The sequence below is a fragment of the Clarias gariepinus genome, chromosome 19, assembly GCF_024256425.1.
Source record: "Clarias gariepinus isolate MV-2021 ecotype Netherlands chromosome 19, CGAR_prim_01v2, whole genome shotgun sequence".
NCBI lineage: Eukaryota > Metazoa > Chordata > Actinopteri > Siluriformes > Clariidae > Clarias > Clarias gariepinus.
Window position 1 is genome coordinate 6,729,556 of NC_071118.1, and position 16,522 is coordinate 6,746,077.

General features: G+C 40.5%; 1 protein-coding gene across 2 annotated transcripts in view; it reads right to left on the reverse strand.

Moving 5' to 3' along the window:
• Positions 1 to 16,522, reverse strand: part of LOC128507455 (neurexin-1-beta-like) — a 120,629-nt gene that overhangs the window by 43,287 nt on the left and 60,820 nt on the right. For both annotated transcript variants that reach the window (XM_053478393.1, XM_053478392.1), the window contains exon 2: positions 3,704 to 3,885. In XM_053478393.1, coding sequence (XP_053334368.1) covers positions 3,704 to 3,885 — 182 coding nt within the window. The remainder of the gene's footprint in view (positions 1 to 3,703; positions 3,886 to 16,522) is intronic.

The following is a 16,522-nucleotide window of genomic DNA, read 5'->3' on the forward strand; positions in this document are numbered from 1 at the left end:
TATATATAACAGCTTAATTATAGTAGAGATTCTGGTATCATGTCAGTACATATTTGTCTTCAAGTTCACTTCCTGATTATGTTTGCACCTGAGTCTTACTTATGCTTGGATAAGCAGTATATTTCAGTTCCATGTTTTCAGTTTGTTCTTGTCTTGTTCATGATAGCTGTCTGTTTTGCTCCCATGTAACAGTGATCAGCTCCTGTTTAGAGTTCATCCTGTAGTTTCTAGTTACGGTTCTCTTGTTTGTTTTTGTCACATTAAAGAAGTGAATCTGCACCAACAGTGGTGAAACACAGGTGCTGGGAAAATTTAATACCTGCCCTACAGCCATGCAAATTTGTGCATATTAAACTTGTTAAAGAGAGGGATAGAGAAAGAAGACTTGCAAATGTTTCTGATTTGAAACCCAATCGTTCATCACATTTCAGTAAATTGGCCTACGCAGTTTTCAAGGTTTACACTATTAATTCTTTCGCGTATTAGATTTGTTCACTTGTTGGATCATCACATTCCCATTGCATTATAAGTATAGATAAGAGTTGCTAAAGAGATTGAGAAAATTGCTGAGTCAATGTGCAGGGCTTTCAAGATGGAGCCCACTGTTTCAGGAACAGGTGCTTCTTTAATTATGAGGCAAGGCACCACCATTTGACAGATTTTCCCTCCGTTTTTAATCATGGCACATCTGTCCAGGGGATACACACTGCTAAAAAGACTGATTTCCCCTGAGGAGAGGCCCCCCCAACCCTTTGCATCTGTTCCTCAGCCTAAAGTGCTCCACAATAAGTCAAATGTGAGATGGATGCCCTCAGCCTGAGGTAGGAAGGGGGAGTTCAGGACTGTAGAACCTCCAAGCGCAGCAATATTTCAAGGCAAATGGTAACTTTTGTAGCTGTTCTGTGGTCAGGAGTCCATACTAAGATGTGCAAGTATGGAAGAAGGCTCCTGCGTTTAATATAAAGATCTGGCTCATCACAACTGACTTTTGACTGAGAGCCAGGATGAAAACCATCTATTAAAACCCCCCGGGATATTTATCGTCCATTTGTCCGAAGGCGACACATCCAACAGTCTCCTGAAAGATGGGCGTCTATGGGCAATCTAATACTGGTGCCCAAGAATCGGTCTAATACAAATGGCTGTCTGGAGCAATCACTTCTGTCACTGTTGAGAGCAGGGCATGGGTGATGATCAATTGGCTTATTAATCAAACCCATGGTAAGATTGAGATAAATCCACAGGGCAAGATATTTCAGCTACTTAATTTCACATTCATAAATCTGTTTTTGGGCTAGAGTCATGTTCTACAGATTCTCAGAAGGACTGAGCTTTGAATCAAAAAGTTCTAGACGCCTTCATTTCATTGCGTTCATCATCTCTGTTCCTAACACTGACTCTAAAAATCCTCTATTGTGCAGATTTTAGTGCACGCAACAGACCTTAATCAACCAATCAGCTATCGATTGAGAGGTCTTCATAAAATATTAAACAGTACAGAGAATGGGGTACCCCAGGACCAGGGTAGGGAATCTATGATCTACACCCCTCCTGCAGCTCAGCACAGCTTAGCTGCAGCACCTCTCACCCAATACTTGCTTATACTGAACAAACTCAGCCACACAGATCAGAGAGCTCTATTAATCCATCAGCTCCCCCCCTCCTGACAAGTGGGGTGGCGAACCCCCCACGGCACCTTCATTCCTAAATGCCTGTGAGATGATGGAGGCCAGAGTCTCAGTAAAGATCGATACACAGCCACCCTGGAATACCATACCACTCTGCTGCTCATTACTGGCAGTGAGAGCGGCTGGTCTGCTGATGGCACCGCCTCATTCATCAGCCCACGCCTTCCTGCAGGTCTCAGACTCCGTGGGCGAGAATGTGGAGCCGAGCATCATCAGCCTGGAATCAGGTAGCGCTAGAGGGATGGACACTGCAGGTATGCTATGACAGGACATGAACAAATGCGAGTCCGGATCGGGAGGTAGAACACCGTAAAGATTGTATTTTCTCGGGGGTGTGTGTTTTGTTCTCGTTTAACCCATGTCACTGCTGTACTTTTGAGCAAATGAGTAATGTGTCCTTGCTTTTAATTTCTGAAGCAAAGCAAAGCAAAGCAGAGCAAATACTTCTGCATGAAGGACAAGTATTGAGGTGAAATCTGTGCTGATGGTAAAAGCAGGGGCGAACCATATTGTAACCCGGTTTTTATGCCTCACCATAAACTTTACAGACTTGCTTTTATTTACAACAGACCTTCATACATTATACACGCCAAATGACAGGTGCTTGATGGTGTGAAAATCAATGTTCAGCGCTGCCCTTGTGTAGAGCGGGAATAAGCTCCGGGGCTACGAACAGAAAGACATTTTGCAGATGAGCCATCAAAACAGCCATCTGACAGAGCTCACACAAACCCACCCTTTCAGCACTAGAATCCAGCATTGTTGAGTTTAAAGACGACAACAAGCGAGGGGGAGGCTCTGAAAACAAACGACACTCTGTGTATGGCCAAGCAGCTGCTGTCAGACTGTTTATTCCTGGACTGCTAAGGAGGCTTCAAATGTGAAAGCCTACGCCTTAGACTGAATTCATTTCTTATCTTATAGATAATGCACTTTTTTTTTTACCTCACCTGAAATGTAATCATAAGGGGGAAAAAAAAAGGTTAGTGAGCCATTTTCCAACATGATACACCACCATACTATGATACCATCACAGGTCGTTGCTACGGTATTTTACCCGTTATCACATTTTACCCTTACTATATTCATGTTCTTTACACTACGCAGATGAATGTTCTCACCAGGCACCTCTAATCTTTCCTATGAGCTGTGCTATCGCTTCATCTTATCTGGGGCAAATGACAAAGCTTATTTGCACAGCTTGAGATCGGAATATGGCCTCAATGAAGCTTCATAATTTCTACAGTGCCTGAAATGAATAACTCAAGTTAAGATTTTATCCTACTTTATTTGCATTGAGTTTTTATTTCAGATATCCCAAGGGTTCACAAACCGCAAGTAGAAGTGCACGCTCACAACTTGACTCGAGTTCAAGAACAAATGAACCAAAGCTTAGAATCACATACAGAAATACGCAGCTTTAAGCTTTTATGCCTAAACTAATGCCGGTGACAATCAGAGGTGGGAGCTAACAGAGTGCCTGTACTTCATTGCTGTACAAACTTCCCGTATCTTTATCTGTACTTTACTTGAGAGTTTTATTAGAGGATACTTCTTACTTTTACTCTGTACAAAAGTACTGGCAATGTCTGTACTTCTACTACAGTCCTGCATGGTGTTGCATTACCTAAACCAAGTTGTTGTTGGTCTTTCGGCTGCTCACATCGAGGGGTCGCCGTCCATCAAGGTTTTTTTTTTTTTCTTTTTCTTTTTTTTAACTCCTAATACCCTTCATAATGCAATGCTTCCACTTATCCGGGCTCTCATTCAGCGGCTGGATGGGTTTGGGAATTAAACCTTGGGCACCCCAGTACATTTGATATTTAAGTACATTTAAAGGTTAATACTTTATTTTTTAATACTTTTACTCAAGTACACTAGGAAATGGATGGCTTATACGTTTACTAGCGTAATACATGTAACTGGCCATTCAATGCATTCATTTTATTGTGACCTAATCCTTCAACAGAAAAGCCAGCTAGAGTCTGTAAACAAGGTTAAATTTTGGTACTCACTATGTGTAGCTGGAGGAAGTCTCCTAGGCCTTGTGTGCTTTCCACCTGCACCAGGATGGCATCTTTCAACTGAGTGCTAAAACCAACGGCCAGCCGGTCCGCTCTCGTGCTTGGCCGCTCATTTGGTGCCCATGTGTATGTAATGAGAGCGCCTCCTTTCCCAAATATATATGTGGTCCCAGCTGTGCAGAAAGAAAAAAAGAAAAAGAAATTGATTAAGCATTTGGTGAAAGGTTAAACAAGGCAGTGGTGGAAGAAAACACAAAGAAACAAAGAAAAGGAGTCAGGTTGAATGATAAACTGATCAGCCAAGCCAAATGATATTATGCATTTAAGCTCATCTTTGATTTGAATGTTCTTTTATACACTATTACATCTGAAGCAAACAAACCACAGCCTGCAATGTCAAATAAGGGGATGTCATCCTCTGCTGACTTGTAGCTTAACAGCTCCGTTGCTCATGAAAGCCATGATCATGTTCTAATCAAACTTTATCCCAGTTTCTGACCTTTTGCCTGTGCAGTCAAGCGCTAATATGGAACAGGGTTTGGACTGAGGAGCTGAGACACACTGGTGTAGAGGCACATAAGTATGTGACAGAGAAATAGTGACAGGGAAAAAATGCCAGGCTACAAAGAGCAAGAGTGATGGCTGGCCCACCCAGTGTAGCACAATGCTCAGAGGTCTGTGCTGCTATAGGTTAAAGGAAGAACTCAGTCTCAGATGACCCCAAACCATAATGTAACATGCATCGAGTTTTCAAAACAAAATGACAACTGTACTTCCATGAACAGAATGTCATAGCCAGTATACTGGTTACAAGGAATTTTTCGAACTGGGCTTTTTCTGGGCCAGACTAATTATACAAAACTCCAAGAAATTGCAACACAAGTTTCTGGTTTTCAGGAATCAACACGTTCAGGAATCAATTTATACATAAATGAGTTTGAACGCCAATCATAAAGCTTCTGTTTGGGTTTTTTAGCCACACTACTTAGTAGAATTAAATTCGTTCAATTTCTGGCAACGATATGACTTTTAAGTACGGTCCACAATTATATATTATCTGGTTTAATCCATTCTACAAACAGCTTTAATGTGTGCACCTGGTCATTGCCATGTTGGAACTCTCAATTTCCAGCTTATGATTTCTCTAACATACCTCCAAACTTTCCTTTACAGGGCGTATCCATGTGGTAAACTGCAAACTTTACTCAAGAGTGAAGGTGTAGATTCATTAGCATGGCTAATCATGACTTTCAGTCCCAGGTGATGGACATGCGCAGTAAAGTCAAGCTGTGGTTATACAGTAGCTCGACCATTTAATTGGACTACTGTCCTTGTCCCATTATACATACACACAGCAGGGGGACCAATGTACAGTATGTTTGATGGCAATATGCTCCAATATGTACGTATTGTATTCCCGGTTGACTTATGATGTCACACACCAAAATACTCGAACAAATTAGCTATTGGCAGAACATGGACAACTTTACAGCTCTGTATGTTTTGTACATAATGCATGCTTTACTTTTTGTACAAACGAGATGCACACTATCCCCGTTTTTATGATGTTATCTGAAGGCAACCAATACCACAGTATTGGTAGGGGTTTCCTCCACCCTTACACATTTGGTGGACTTCCAGGTCAAAACATGAACTGTAGAGCAAGAGCATAGTGTCTGGGCAGATTCCTGTGTCTGAGAGTTAAACATGCAAGGATGTGCAATACATGTGTGTTGTACTAGTCCAATCTCATGCAAATACAGAGTGAGACTGGTGTCCATGCAGTTTCCAGTTCAGGCCTGTGCCCTGGCAGTTCCTGGGTTGTTCCTGACCATGCAAACCAATTTTTTTCTCTGCTGAGTGTGAAAGTTTGGGTCCAGAACCTAACAAAGTGGCTCCTGCTTCCAATAACTCGTAATTACATACAATTGTTTGAACTGATCTTGGAATCTGTAGTTGGTTAGAAATTGCTCCTTCCCTTGCTTGTGTAAATCTCCCATCCTCTTTCTCAGATCTGCTCTTTTTTTTTCTACAAAAATGGCCCATAAAAAAATATTGCAAGCCCAATATTTCCATGCCATTCAACTTTATGATTATTGCATGTTGTAAGGAAAGTATGTATCAAAATGTGATTAAATTGAAAGTGGAATTCTCTGGCCTAATTTTTATTCTGGGAAGTTAACTTAAAGGTAGCGTTTTGCTTTGCAATTAACTAAGAGTCCAAATATTTGAGTATTTGAATATTTCAGTACACCCAAGTCAAGTATAAATAGAATAAATTAATATATTAATATTATAATTAAAGTACAGTTACTCAAATATTCTCCACCCCTGCATGGATAGGACAACAATATTTAGTGAACAATGCATGGAAACCCACAGATGCCTAGGAGGCACCATGAAACAAAAAAAAAAAAATCATCCATTCTGCTGTCATTCACCTTCATGTTCAGCTTTTCATTGTGTGTTTTAAGTTTCATGTTTTCTGAATTCCACACGATTGTGTTTGTTTCGTGTAAACCCTTCTCTATTGTTTTGCTGCCAGTTGGCAGGTGAAATAATACACCTCCTTTTTACCTTTCCAAGTCTAGATGTAGCCTACTTTGCGTACATTTCCTATAAAGCACTTTACGCTCCGTTAAACATGTGAGCTCAGCTGCATTATCGAATCGAACCTGAGAGCCGGATTCTGACACCACCTGTCTTCCCCGGCGCCTGTGGTGGTATAAACGAGCTAAACAGAATAGGTGAGGGGAATGTAATTAGCTGATCTGGTGAGACTGGCTGTGGGAGACAATGTTGCGCACCTGTTCCCAGAATCTACAGCTAACTTGTTGCTAGCACTGGGGCGTGTAAGGGTCCCCAGAGAGCGGACACCTGTTAGCAACACGTGGGCACTGAGTGTGCAATGGGCCTGAAACCTGAATGCCTCGGAGATAACAGGCAGGGTGAAGTGCAGACTGTGGAGAACAGACAAGGACAGTCTGCCCTCGAACGGAGAGACTTAACCTGAAATGGCACTGTGCGGAACAAAAGTTAAGCACTGCAATCCTGTCCTATAGAGTTTCACTGGTGGAAAAGCATTGATTTCCTCACAAATGAAACTGAATGATGGGTCTGTTTATTTGGCAAATGTCAGGAGTTGGCCTTTATCTTATATGGTATTAAGGCTGCTATAATACGATCAATATCTCCATCAATTCTCATCTAACAATGTAGTCATTTAGCGCATCTATTCAGACTTCATTTGCCCTTGAGGTTGATAAATAACTTATCGTTTCTTAATAGTGAGCTCTTTCAAAGTTTGCACCTCCTTAGCTGTAATTTTTGAGCTTATTAAAGTTTCCAGAATGCATGCTTCCGTTCCCACATCTTCAAGGTTAAAGAAATGAAATGCACATTGTTTGTGTGAGCTTGCACTTTGGAGAGACAATAATAGGACAATTTCAATTTAGCGAAACACCTGATAGAAGTGCAGAGCCATGCTTATAAGACTTATATAAAAGGGATGCTTTAATGAATAGTGCCCCTAGAGTTATACTAGTTCAACTCGTATTGGACAACAGTTGTGCAAATGTTCCAATACAGAAGAACTCACCATATGCTTTTATAAAAAAAAAAAAAAAAGGAAATGCATTTGACTTTGTATCTTTTCCTGTAAAAGCATATCTCGGTGTGATTTATCTTTAGCGTTATGCAGAAATCCACTGTCTTTACAGGAAAGACAAGTCAACAAAGATAACATAATTAAAAACAAATGAGGCAATTCGAGTCAGGGCTGTCAAGCACAAACCCTGGAGAAAAAAAGACTGCCGTTTGGCATCTCATTCAGCTCATCGGCTAATTAGGGAAGCTCGAAATAAACTGCATTTTGGTGCGAGGGAAGAAAAAAAACGCATCCCTGTATGTTTGTAGCTGTGATGGACAAAATAATAATAATAATAAAATAATAATAATAATGATTTGTTCATTTTTGGCTACCTGTTTGCAAATTCTGTAGACTCGGTCAATAGAACGAGGCCATGACTATTGTATAAGTAGTAAAGCCTTGGCTGACAAGGATTTGTAAATGGTATTTAATTCACCCAAGAGCAAATAATAAACACCATCCACATAAACCTATTTGGAAAGGAAAAGACCTCTCAGGCAAAAAAAAAAAAAAAAGAAAAAAATCCATTTTCTTGCTTCACTTGCTTGCTGCGAGTGAGGTAAAGAAAAAAAAAAGCCTTAAGCTTTGAGTAAGATAAGGTATACCGGTTTACTTTTTCTGGCTTGCTACATTCCCTCAGCTTGCGTGCCAATCACATAGTAACTTTCCTAAAGCTTTTTGTGCAATTCGACAGAGGTAATGCTTTCCCCCCCCTGCTGGGTAATACTGGTTTATAGAAAACACGAGAGAAGGGTCGTTCTGGATGATCAAATACATGCCACTTTGTTAACAATGATTATATTTCGTCCTTTTTTAAATAATTCTAAAACTTTCCATCACTGAGCATAACCCGTGAAGCTTATTGGTGATACATTCGAGCACCATGATTACGCCCTTTCCACTAAGGATCCCCTCGTTAGGCTGATTTACTTTCTCCTTTTGCTAAAGGTCCCAAAAAAATTAGGCTTAAATAAGAGATAGTAATCAAGTAAAGAAATATGAGCTGAACTTTCCTATTTGATTTCCGTGTAAGCCGGAGTCTTTAGGGCTTCAGTGAGACTTACCCATCAGATAAGGCCTGCATATAGACTGATACTGGGGGATTTGGTGACCACAGAGGTTATTTACTGTGTGCTGCCAGCCTCTCATTGGGGGATATTGGACTCATGGCCAGTGAAGCATGTGTGTATACTGGCTCAGTTCCTTTCCCAGACACACATCTAGTGTTAGCCATCAAAGGCCGCCGCTTATAAAGCAACATAAAAGAGGAGTGCGGTGAGAACCTATCTTGCTGTTCCCATCACCCTGAGAATAATCACTGCACGAGTCCCGGTCATGCCCTCACACACAGTCAGGGGGCTTTACATTACATCAAAGTTAAATACTACAGATTAAAGAGCATACATTATCTAGAAGTGCTCAATAAAGGGAAAAAAATGGCTCAGGTTATCCATCTATCAGGAGGCTTTTTAGAATATGGATTGCGTTACCATCCATAATTTGCTTTTCCCCACTGTGAGCGGGTCAGAGGTGTAGCTAAGTTTTGCCACAGATTAAACATTTGTTTTGGGGTCTACTGAATCTACTACCACTGGATGTTGCTGCAGAGGAATTTTGGAAACCTCTGAGAATAATATACAGTATTGTGCAAAAGTTTGATGTCTTCATATTTTGCTTCCAAAGAGCCAGACTTTCTTATATTTTTAATCTAGTGCTCCAGGCTTCCTGAAGGACTTTTTTGCTTTCACTTTTAACAAGTTTTTGGCTCTCATTTGCAGGTCCAGTCCCTGGTGTCAGTCGATCGCAGGACACACACACACACATGCAGATACGCACACTCAATAAGCAATTTAGGAACACCAATCTGCATGTTTTAGGACTATGGGAGGAAACCGGATCACCTAGAGGGAATCCACCAAGCACGGTTGAGACCATGCAAACTGCAGGTGCACAGACCAGAGGTAGGAATCAAACCTGGACTCTGGAGGTACAAGGGGACGGTGCTAACCAATAAGTCACTGTGGAGCCTAAGATCTAATTAATCAGCAGTGATTATTTCAGTCTCAAATGCTAGAACATGACTCGTAGGTATGACACGCAAAGGAGAATCTCATTCCAGTTTAGGAAAGCCTGTATTTTATACCTATCCTACACATAATAGAAAATAGATGATACGTGAGAAAGTACACTGGATTATACTGTACATGTATAGCCAGGTGTCTTTATGCTTAACCACCTTTAAAACGCTAGAGCTTTGCTTGTGTTTGCACCCTGCATAAGAGAACTGTATTTCAATTCAGCAGTGTCTGCATTTTCAAAACTATACTATACATAATAGAAAAGAAATGTTAAGATCTGGTCAAGTTTTCCCAGGCTGATGCGCATTTTGCTTGTTAGCGGACTCTGCATTGGATGGATGGCAGAACTATGATTCAGAACAAAGTTCATTCAGTGCCATGTTTCATATCCTTTGTCAACAAATGCAAATACATGCATCTGTCCCTGAGCTGTGTGCGGAAACAGAAGAAAATAACCAGTTGCTACACTGACTGTAATACGGCTTAAAAAACAAACATACCTGGAAAAAAAAATTGCATTCTCAATACCAGCTTCAAAAAATGGACTATTTTTTATTTATCTAACAGAAAATGGAGCGTAAGAAAATCCCAAGGAGTTCGAGCTGTTTAGGATTCATTGCAGTGACTCTCCTGTTTCTGAATGCAAGCAACATAATATTGACTCCTTCTCAGAATTCCCTGGACGCCATCGTATATTAACCTCCTACATTTCTCAGGATAAATTCACTTTGGATAAACCACTTCCTACATCATTGGAATATGTCTTAAGACTCAGTATGGTAGTGACATCAAAAATGTTAAATGCATGTTGTAAACCAAGATACGGGCAGAAACAGAAAAGAATAGCGAGGCAAAAAGAGGCGGGGGGGAGATGGTTGGATAAGAAAATTATCCAGATGATGATTTTTTAGTTTCAGGTTTCCCCAACTGTATCGGACGGGTAAGTAGAATTGATTTTGTCGGTTAGCTGAGCTTTGGACCTTCAGTCCTATCATATAGGAGAAAAGCTTATATAGAAAGATCCTATAATATAATATATATATAATATTGGAGAGAAAATGATCAACACTGTGCTGGGGTGATGCTGTTATTACAACAAAGCTGATTTCTTTTCAATAGTACCACATCTATTATCTTACTAACACCAAATAGGTTTCTGTGATTGAGTCATTACTACAGAAACAATAATGTATTAGAACAAATGCAATCATGTGATTGAACTGTCAGTGTTATAAAAGATTAATCAACACCTTCTACAATCTGATAAAAGAATTAATTAAGGTTGGTCTAATAAAGCAGTAACACTCACTCACTCTCTCTTTCTATACGGCTTTATCCTGTATACATGGTCACGGGGGTGATCCCAGAAGACTTAGGGCAAAAGGTGGGGTCCATCGTCCAATCCAACACAAGGCACACACATATTGGACTACAGGAGGAAACCGGAGTACCAGGAGGAAACACAACCCAAGAACATTCCACTGCAGGAATCGAACCCGGTCCCTGGAGGTGCAAGGCGACAGTGCTAACCACTAAGCCAAAGAGTACTGCCAAAGAGGTAACAATGTATCCTAAAACTGGATTTATATGTTTACTTAATTGAGCGGATATTTAATGCAGCTGTAAACAGAACCACATCTGCACCAGTCTTATACCCTTAGGTCGTACTGAAGCAAATATAGAGCTGTCTGATTGTTCTTTCCTTTTTAGCTGACAGGTCTTCATGTTACATATTGTTCAAATATCTCCCCCCTCTCTTTCACCAGAAGCCTGTCAGCTCTGTATGTCTGTTTGCGGTGAAGCCCTGCAAGGAACAACAGCTGTCTGTGCAAACTTCACACACCTCCATCAGTTTACCGAGTTCAACCGAAGACGTCATGTCTCGTTAGCCAACGATAACATTCGCAATTAATTTGTACTTCAGCATCAAACTTCTGCTGTGAATTGAAAAAAAGAAGACAAAATCAGTCTTAGATCAAACATAACGATAAGCAATTAGCTGGATCTTATGAGGAACCAGGCTCAGCGTGAACATATGCCGAATAAACAGGAGCACAGTGGGCATTCCTGCAGTCTAAATTCTTATGCCCTGGAACAATAGCTTGTATCTTTACATTGTTTAGCCTCAAGTTTTTTGGCTGACCTAATTCCACCGGCAAAGCTTTGATACACATATCAGTTTGTACCTACCAGGGTTCCTTTATAAGCTCATAAGCACACCCTTTCCCTTTCCTCAATCCTCTGCAGTGTCACAGCTTCCAACTCAATATCTCTATTCATCCCACCAGCACAGGCGCTGCAAAAAAAAAAAACACCCCAAAAACACCAACCTCGCAGCCTTTCATTAAGAAGATGGTAGCTCGCATTTGAATTTAACAAGCTCCTCTGACTATGTGGGGAAAAGAAACCCTCTGCAAGATCTCCCTAAAAGCACTTTTGAACTGTCTTCATAAACTTAAGCAGTCACTCCATTCTTTATACATTGTGATTCATTATTTGATAGATTCCCTTCCTGAATTTATCAGAATGGCAATGAATTCTTTATACATTCTTTATACATTGTGATTCATTATTTGATAGATTCCCTTCCTGAATTTATCAGAAATGGCAGAATTTATTCGAGAAGCAATATATTATGCTTCTCATTGATCAGCTCAGATCTCAGATATACTATGTCTGGATGGATGGATGGATGGATGGATGGATGGATAAATAGATAGGTAGATAGATAGATAGATAGATAGATAGATAGATAGATAGATAGATAGACAGACAGACAACCTGCACATGCTTTTTACCGGATGCCCTTCCTGACGCAACCGTCCCCAATTTATCCGGATTGGCGCTCGGAGTGCACCAACTCGTGCAACACTTCACTGCCTGTGCTTGGTTCACTGACCGTAAATAAAACCTGGGCTGTGGCAGTAACTGTGCCACGTTCGCCGCTAGTCCACCAAATAACACTGTATACTGTACGATGTACATTACTCCCAGTATCTTGTAGGTTCCCCTTGTGCCGGATAATCAACTCTGGCCCTCAGACACGACTCTGCTGCTGCGGTGTCTTGGCATGAGGACATTGTCAGTGGATCCTTTGGGTACTGAGTGGGGCCTCTGTGAATCATACCCTACTTGTTTGTTTAGAGCATTCCATGGGTGCTCATTCAGGTTGGGATCTGGGGAATTTGGAGAACCTTGAACTCTTTTAGTGCTCTTATACACCAGGCTGTGATGCACTGGGTGTTCTGGTGGCTTTCTCTTATGGCCAGCGTTAACATTTCTCTGCGATTTGTATCTGCAAGGTTTTGAAAATGGAGTTGTCTGATTCCCGAGTCCTTTACTGAGTCCTCCCCAGGCAGTCTCATAAGCCCTTACCTATTTAATGTCCTTCTGCTATTATTAACTTATTATTAGTCGTAGTGTTTAAAGACGCATGTGACTGTTGACCTGGTCACCATTGGCCCTAGCCTAGGTTTCTAGACATAGGTTTCCAGATGGATGAATCTATCTATCTATCTGTCTGTCCTCCTGCCTGTCTTGTCTACCTTTACTTATTTACCCCTGTAATTACTATGGAGTTTAGCATAATTAGTTTTAGGATTCGCTGAGTTCGAATTCAAAAACTGCGACAGATGTGTTTCACTATTCTTACATACATATACAATATGAAGCATGTAGCGTTTTGTTAAATAACAATTCCATTTCTACTGTATGTAAAAACATGGCATTGGTATTAGTGATGAAAGCTAAGATTAATCTAAAAAAAAAAGAAAAAGCTCCTTATTTCCCTGGTGAATGTAAATTGATTGACTTCTCCACAGACATGATTCAGTATTCAAATAGGAAAAAAGCCCTTCTTTAAATGAAAAATAATGGCAGGCTATGCATATAGACAAGAGGGACATGGAGGAAGAGGCATTACAATCACAAACCTACAATTCAAATCCCCTCTAAAGGGTTCTAGAGATGTCAGCTCAATAATGTTCCAGTGGTTCGACAAGGCTCTCTGGCAGATAACCCTGAAAGTCGCAGTAATTACCACTGACAACCATGCAGGAAACTGAAGAGGCTGAGAAAGAGGATACAGAACAAAGAACAGAAAGAGAGAGAGACAGAGAGAGAGAAAGATTGATAGATAGCTGAATAAATCCTGCTAAAGCAAGAAAGTATCTTACTACACTGCTTCTATTTAAAAAAAGTTCCTGCTCTCTATTTCATGCTTTTGTTTGTTTATAGGGGTGTATGCTGGTATAGTCTATATTTTTAGACATATAATATGGAGTAATATGCCGGGAAATTGACAGCTTAGTATTACAGCAGGAATAAATCCTGAATCTGTAAACTGAATTAATAATACATTTCTGTTTATTCATAAAGGCAGTATAAGCAAAAATAGCTCGCTAGCACATGCAGCTTATAAATGCTGTTCTCAAGTTAAAATTGAGTTTTGTGTGCTGAGATGAGATTTTTTTTACCCCTTGTTGGGCTGATGCTGGGAATTAAACAACATGTTTGATAGTTTGGTACAACAAAAGTGGTATCGTGGCATACGAACGGCAAACTCGCCCTAAGAACTAAAATTTTGCCTTAGCATATGAAGCATTTTCGGCATCCGGTCGGCCGAACCGAGTCAAACTGAACGCCGGCTAAGTTGCGTGTACATCCAGGAGCTCTGCAAAACTGGTTTGCATTAGTGGAAAGCCAAACGAAAGTGAGTTTACATATTTTTGTGCAAGATTTAGTGAAGACATTGCATCATGGGTCCCAAGAATGTTAGCAAGACGGTAGCAAGAAGAAAACGAAGCCACTTTCAGTTTTGTTTTTAAACTGCCAAGGGGAAAGTTAAGTGACGTTTATTGCCTATTTGTTTTATGTTCACTTCATTTACTTGTAGTTGCTAAATGTGTTAGTTGTTTTTATATGCAAATTATATGTTTATAGTTTTGGAAATGGCTAACATTGGTAATAATTTGGAGTGGCTGGAACGGATTATCTGCTTTTACATTATTTCCTATGGGAAATTGCGTTTCGCAATACGAAATTTCGCCACTATATTAGAATACTTAGGATACCGTTAGGTATAGAGATCTAAGCATATAAACACTGACCTGAATTATTATTTTTTGTAAATGTAGAGAATTGAGAATCAAATATATATAAAATAACATAAAACAGAAGTTTAATTCAGCTGACGCTTAAACATCGTCTTAGAAACTGTAAGTGTAGCGGTGTTATGGCCTTCTGTAGAGAAAGAAGGGCCTAAATATATCTGAAAGAGAAATCTATGGAACAGGCAAGTGTTATGTAAGGAATAAATTAAGTGTTATGTAAAGGAAATAATCAGTAACGGGGTGGTTTTATGTGATGCGACATGAAGCAGAGATATATGATTCAAGGTAATCTTAATATGATTCAAGGTAACCTTAACTCTGCTTCGTGTCGCATCACATAATACAAAATAACACGGCATTCTTTGCCAACAATAAGATGTTTCAGCTTAATAATTAGCATTAAACAAGTTAAAAGTATGTGCAATAGTCAGAAAACAATTTGTTTTCTGTTACACTTGGCTATAATGTTACAAAGGCTATAAAACCAAGAAACTCAATTTCTTGACAACTCTCCTGTGACGGAAACTAAATACCACCAACAGACACTCCATCTGTAAATGTTAAATAAATCCACATGATAAAATCAGAATCATTCAAGGAGAATTCTATGGGTCTATAGGAGTCTTCTATAGTAATAAGTACAATTCTGTAGTGTACATGAGCCAGGGGTTCAGCTGGAGTATGACTTGGGTATTTCTAATTTGCATTTTAATACAGACTGTTTTTCTTGAAGAAGGTAGAAGTGTGGCTGCTTCCTCTTCTTTTTTCCACCTGCTTAGTTTTGAAACCATGATCTCAAGAAATTATTTACTGGAAACAATGCATTATTATCTGCCGTTAAAACAAGCATCCATTTTATTGGACTGCCCATCTATCAGAGAGCAGTATCTAAGATGGTTTAGTAGCACAACAAACATCCATTAACATTTGCCAAACCACAAGCCCAGAGAGGTTGACCTGTAGTCCCAATCAGTCCATCCACCTGGAGCTATGCTGAGTCTAATCTGAACTGATTACCTGAAGTGATGCAGACAGCAAGCTGAAGGAGGTGCTCGAGAAAACACTTCCTAATCTTCATTAAGGCCTTGGCAGCACTGAGGGGAAGCAGTGTGCAGAGAACAACCGCTCTGCTCCAAAATGGCAGTCGGGAAGGCACATAGACGCTCTCAGCAATCAACATGAGAATGTACAGTACGAGTCTATGTTTGTGATAATTAAGGAGTTTGAGGAGTACGTGCCTGCAAATGATCCTGCCCTCTTTCATCGTGTAAATCTGCCCATCCATATTTCAGCGAAAGCCTGCCAAGCTTGAAGGTGCTATTTGTTTCAGCTGAAGTTGCGTTTTTCCGCCTCGCTGTGTTGCTTAAGTGGGTCAGCCAAAACATCCCCACCTCTCACTCACTCTCTCGCTCTATCTCTCTTTCAATACATAACTAATTGCGTGCCCTACTGCTGTTTTTTACACAGGGCTTCAAATGTGCTGATGTGCATGTGTCTATCCTCCTCCATCATGAATAATTCCTCTCTCGCTGGGATCTTGAGCTCGCTGTGACAGCAAGCATGAAGACTCTGTTCACACACTCTTTTCTGCAGCAAAGGACTGAGATTTCCCCTGCTGTTCATAGGCTTTAGTTTTGTGTCTCAACAATCCCATAATGTCTTTAGGAGCAGTGGTGGCTCAAATGGTTAAGGACGTGGTCTACTGATTGGAGGGTCAGGGTTCAAGCCCCAGCATCGCCAAGTTGCCACTCTTGAGCAAGGCCCTTAACCCTATCTGCTCCAGAGGTCCTGTCTCCCGGCTCACTCTATGCTCTGACCCCAGATTCCTAGTCATACTAAGGCTAGGATCTTCATGACTGTTCATTATGTGGATGACACAGATGCTCAGTTTAAATAGTTCATTTTGGAACTTAGTGTTTGCAGCATGGAAGCTCGTGTCCATTGCTCTGTGATGTGCTATTCTTTGACAGAG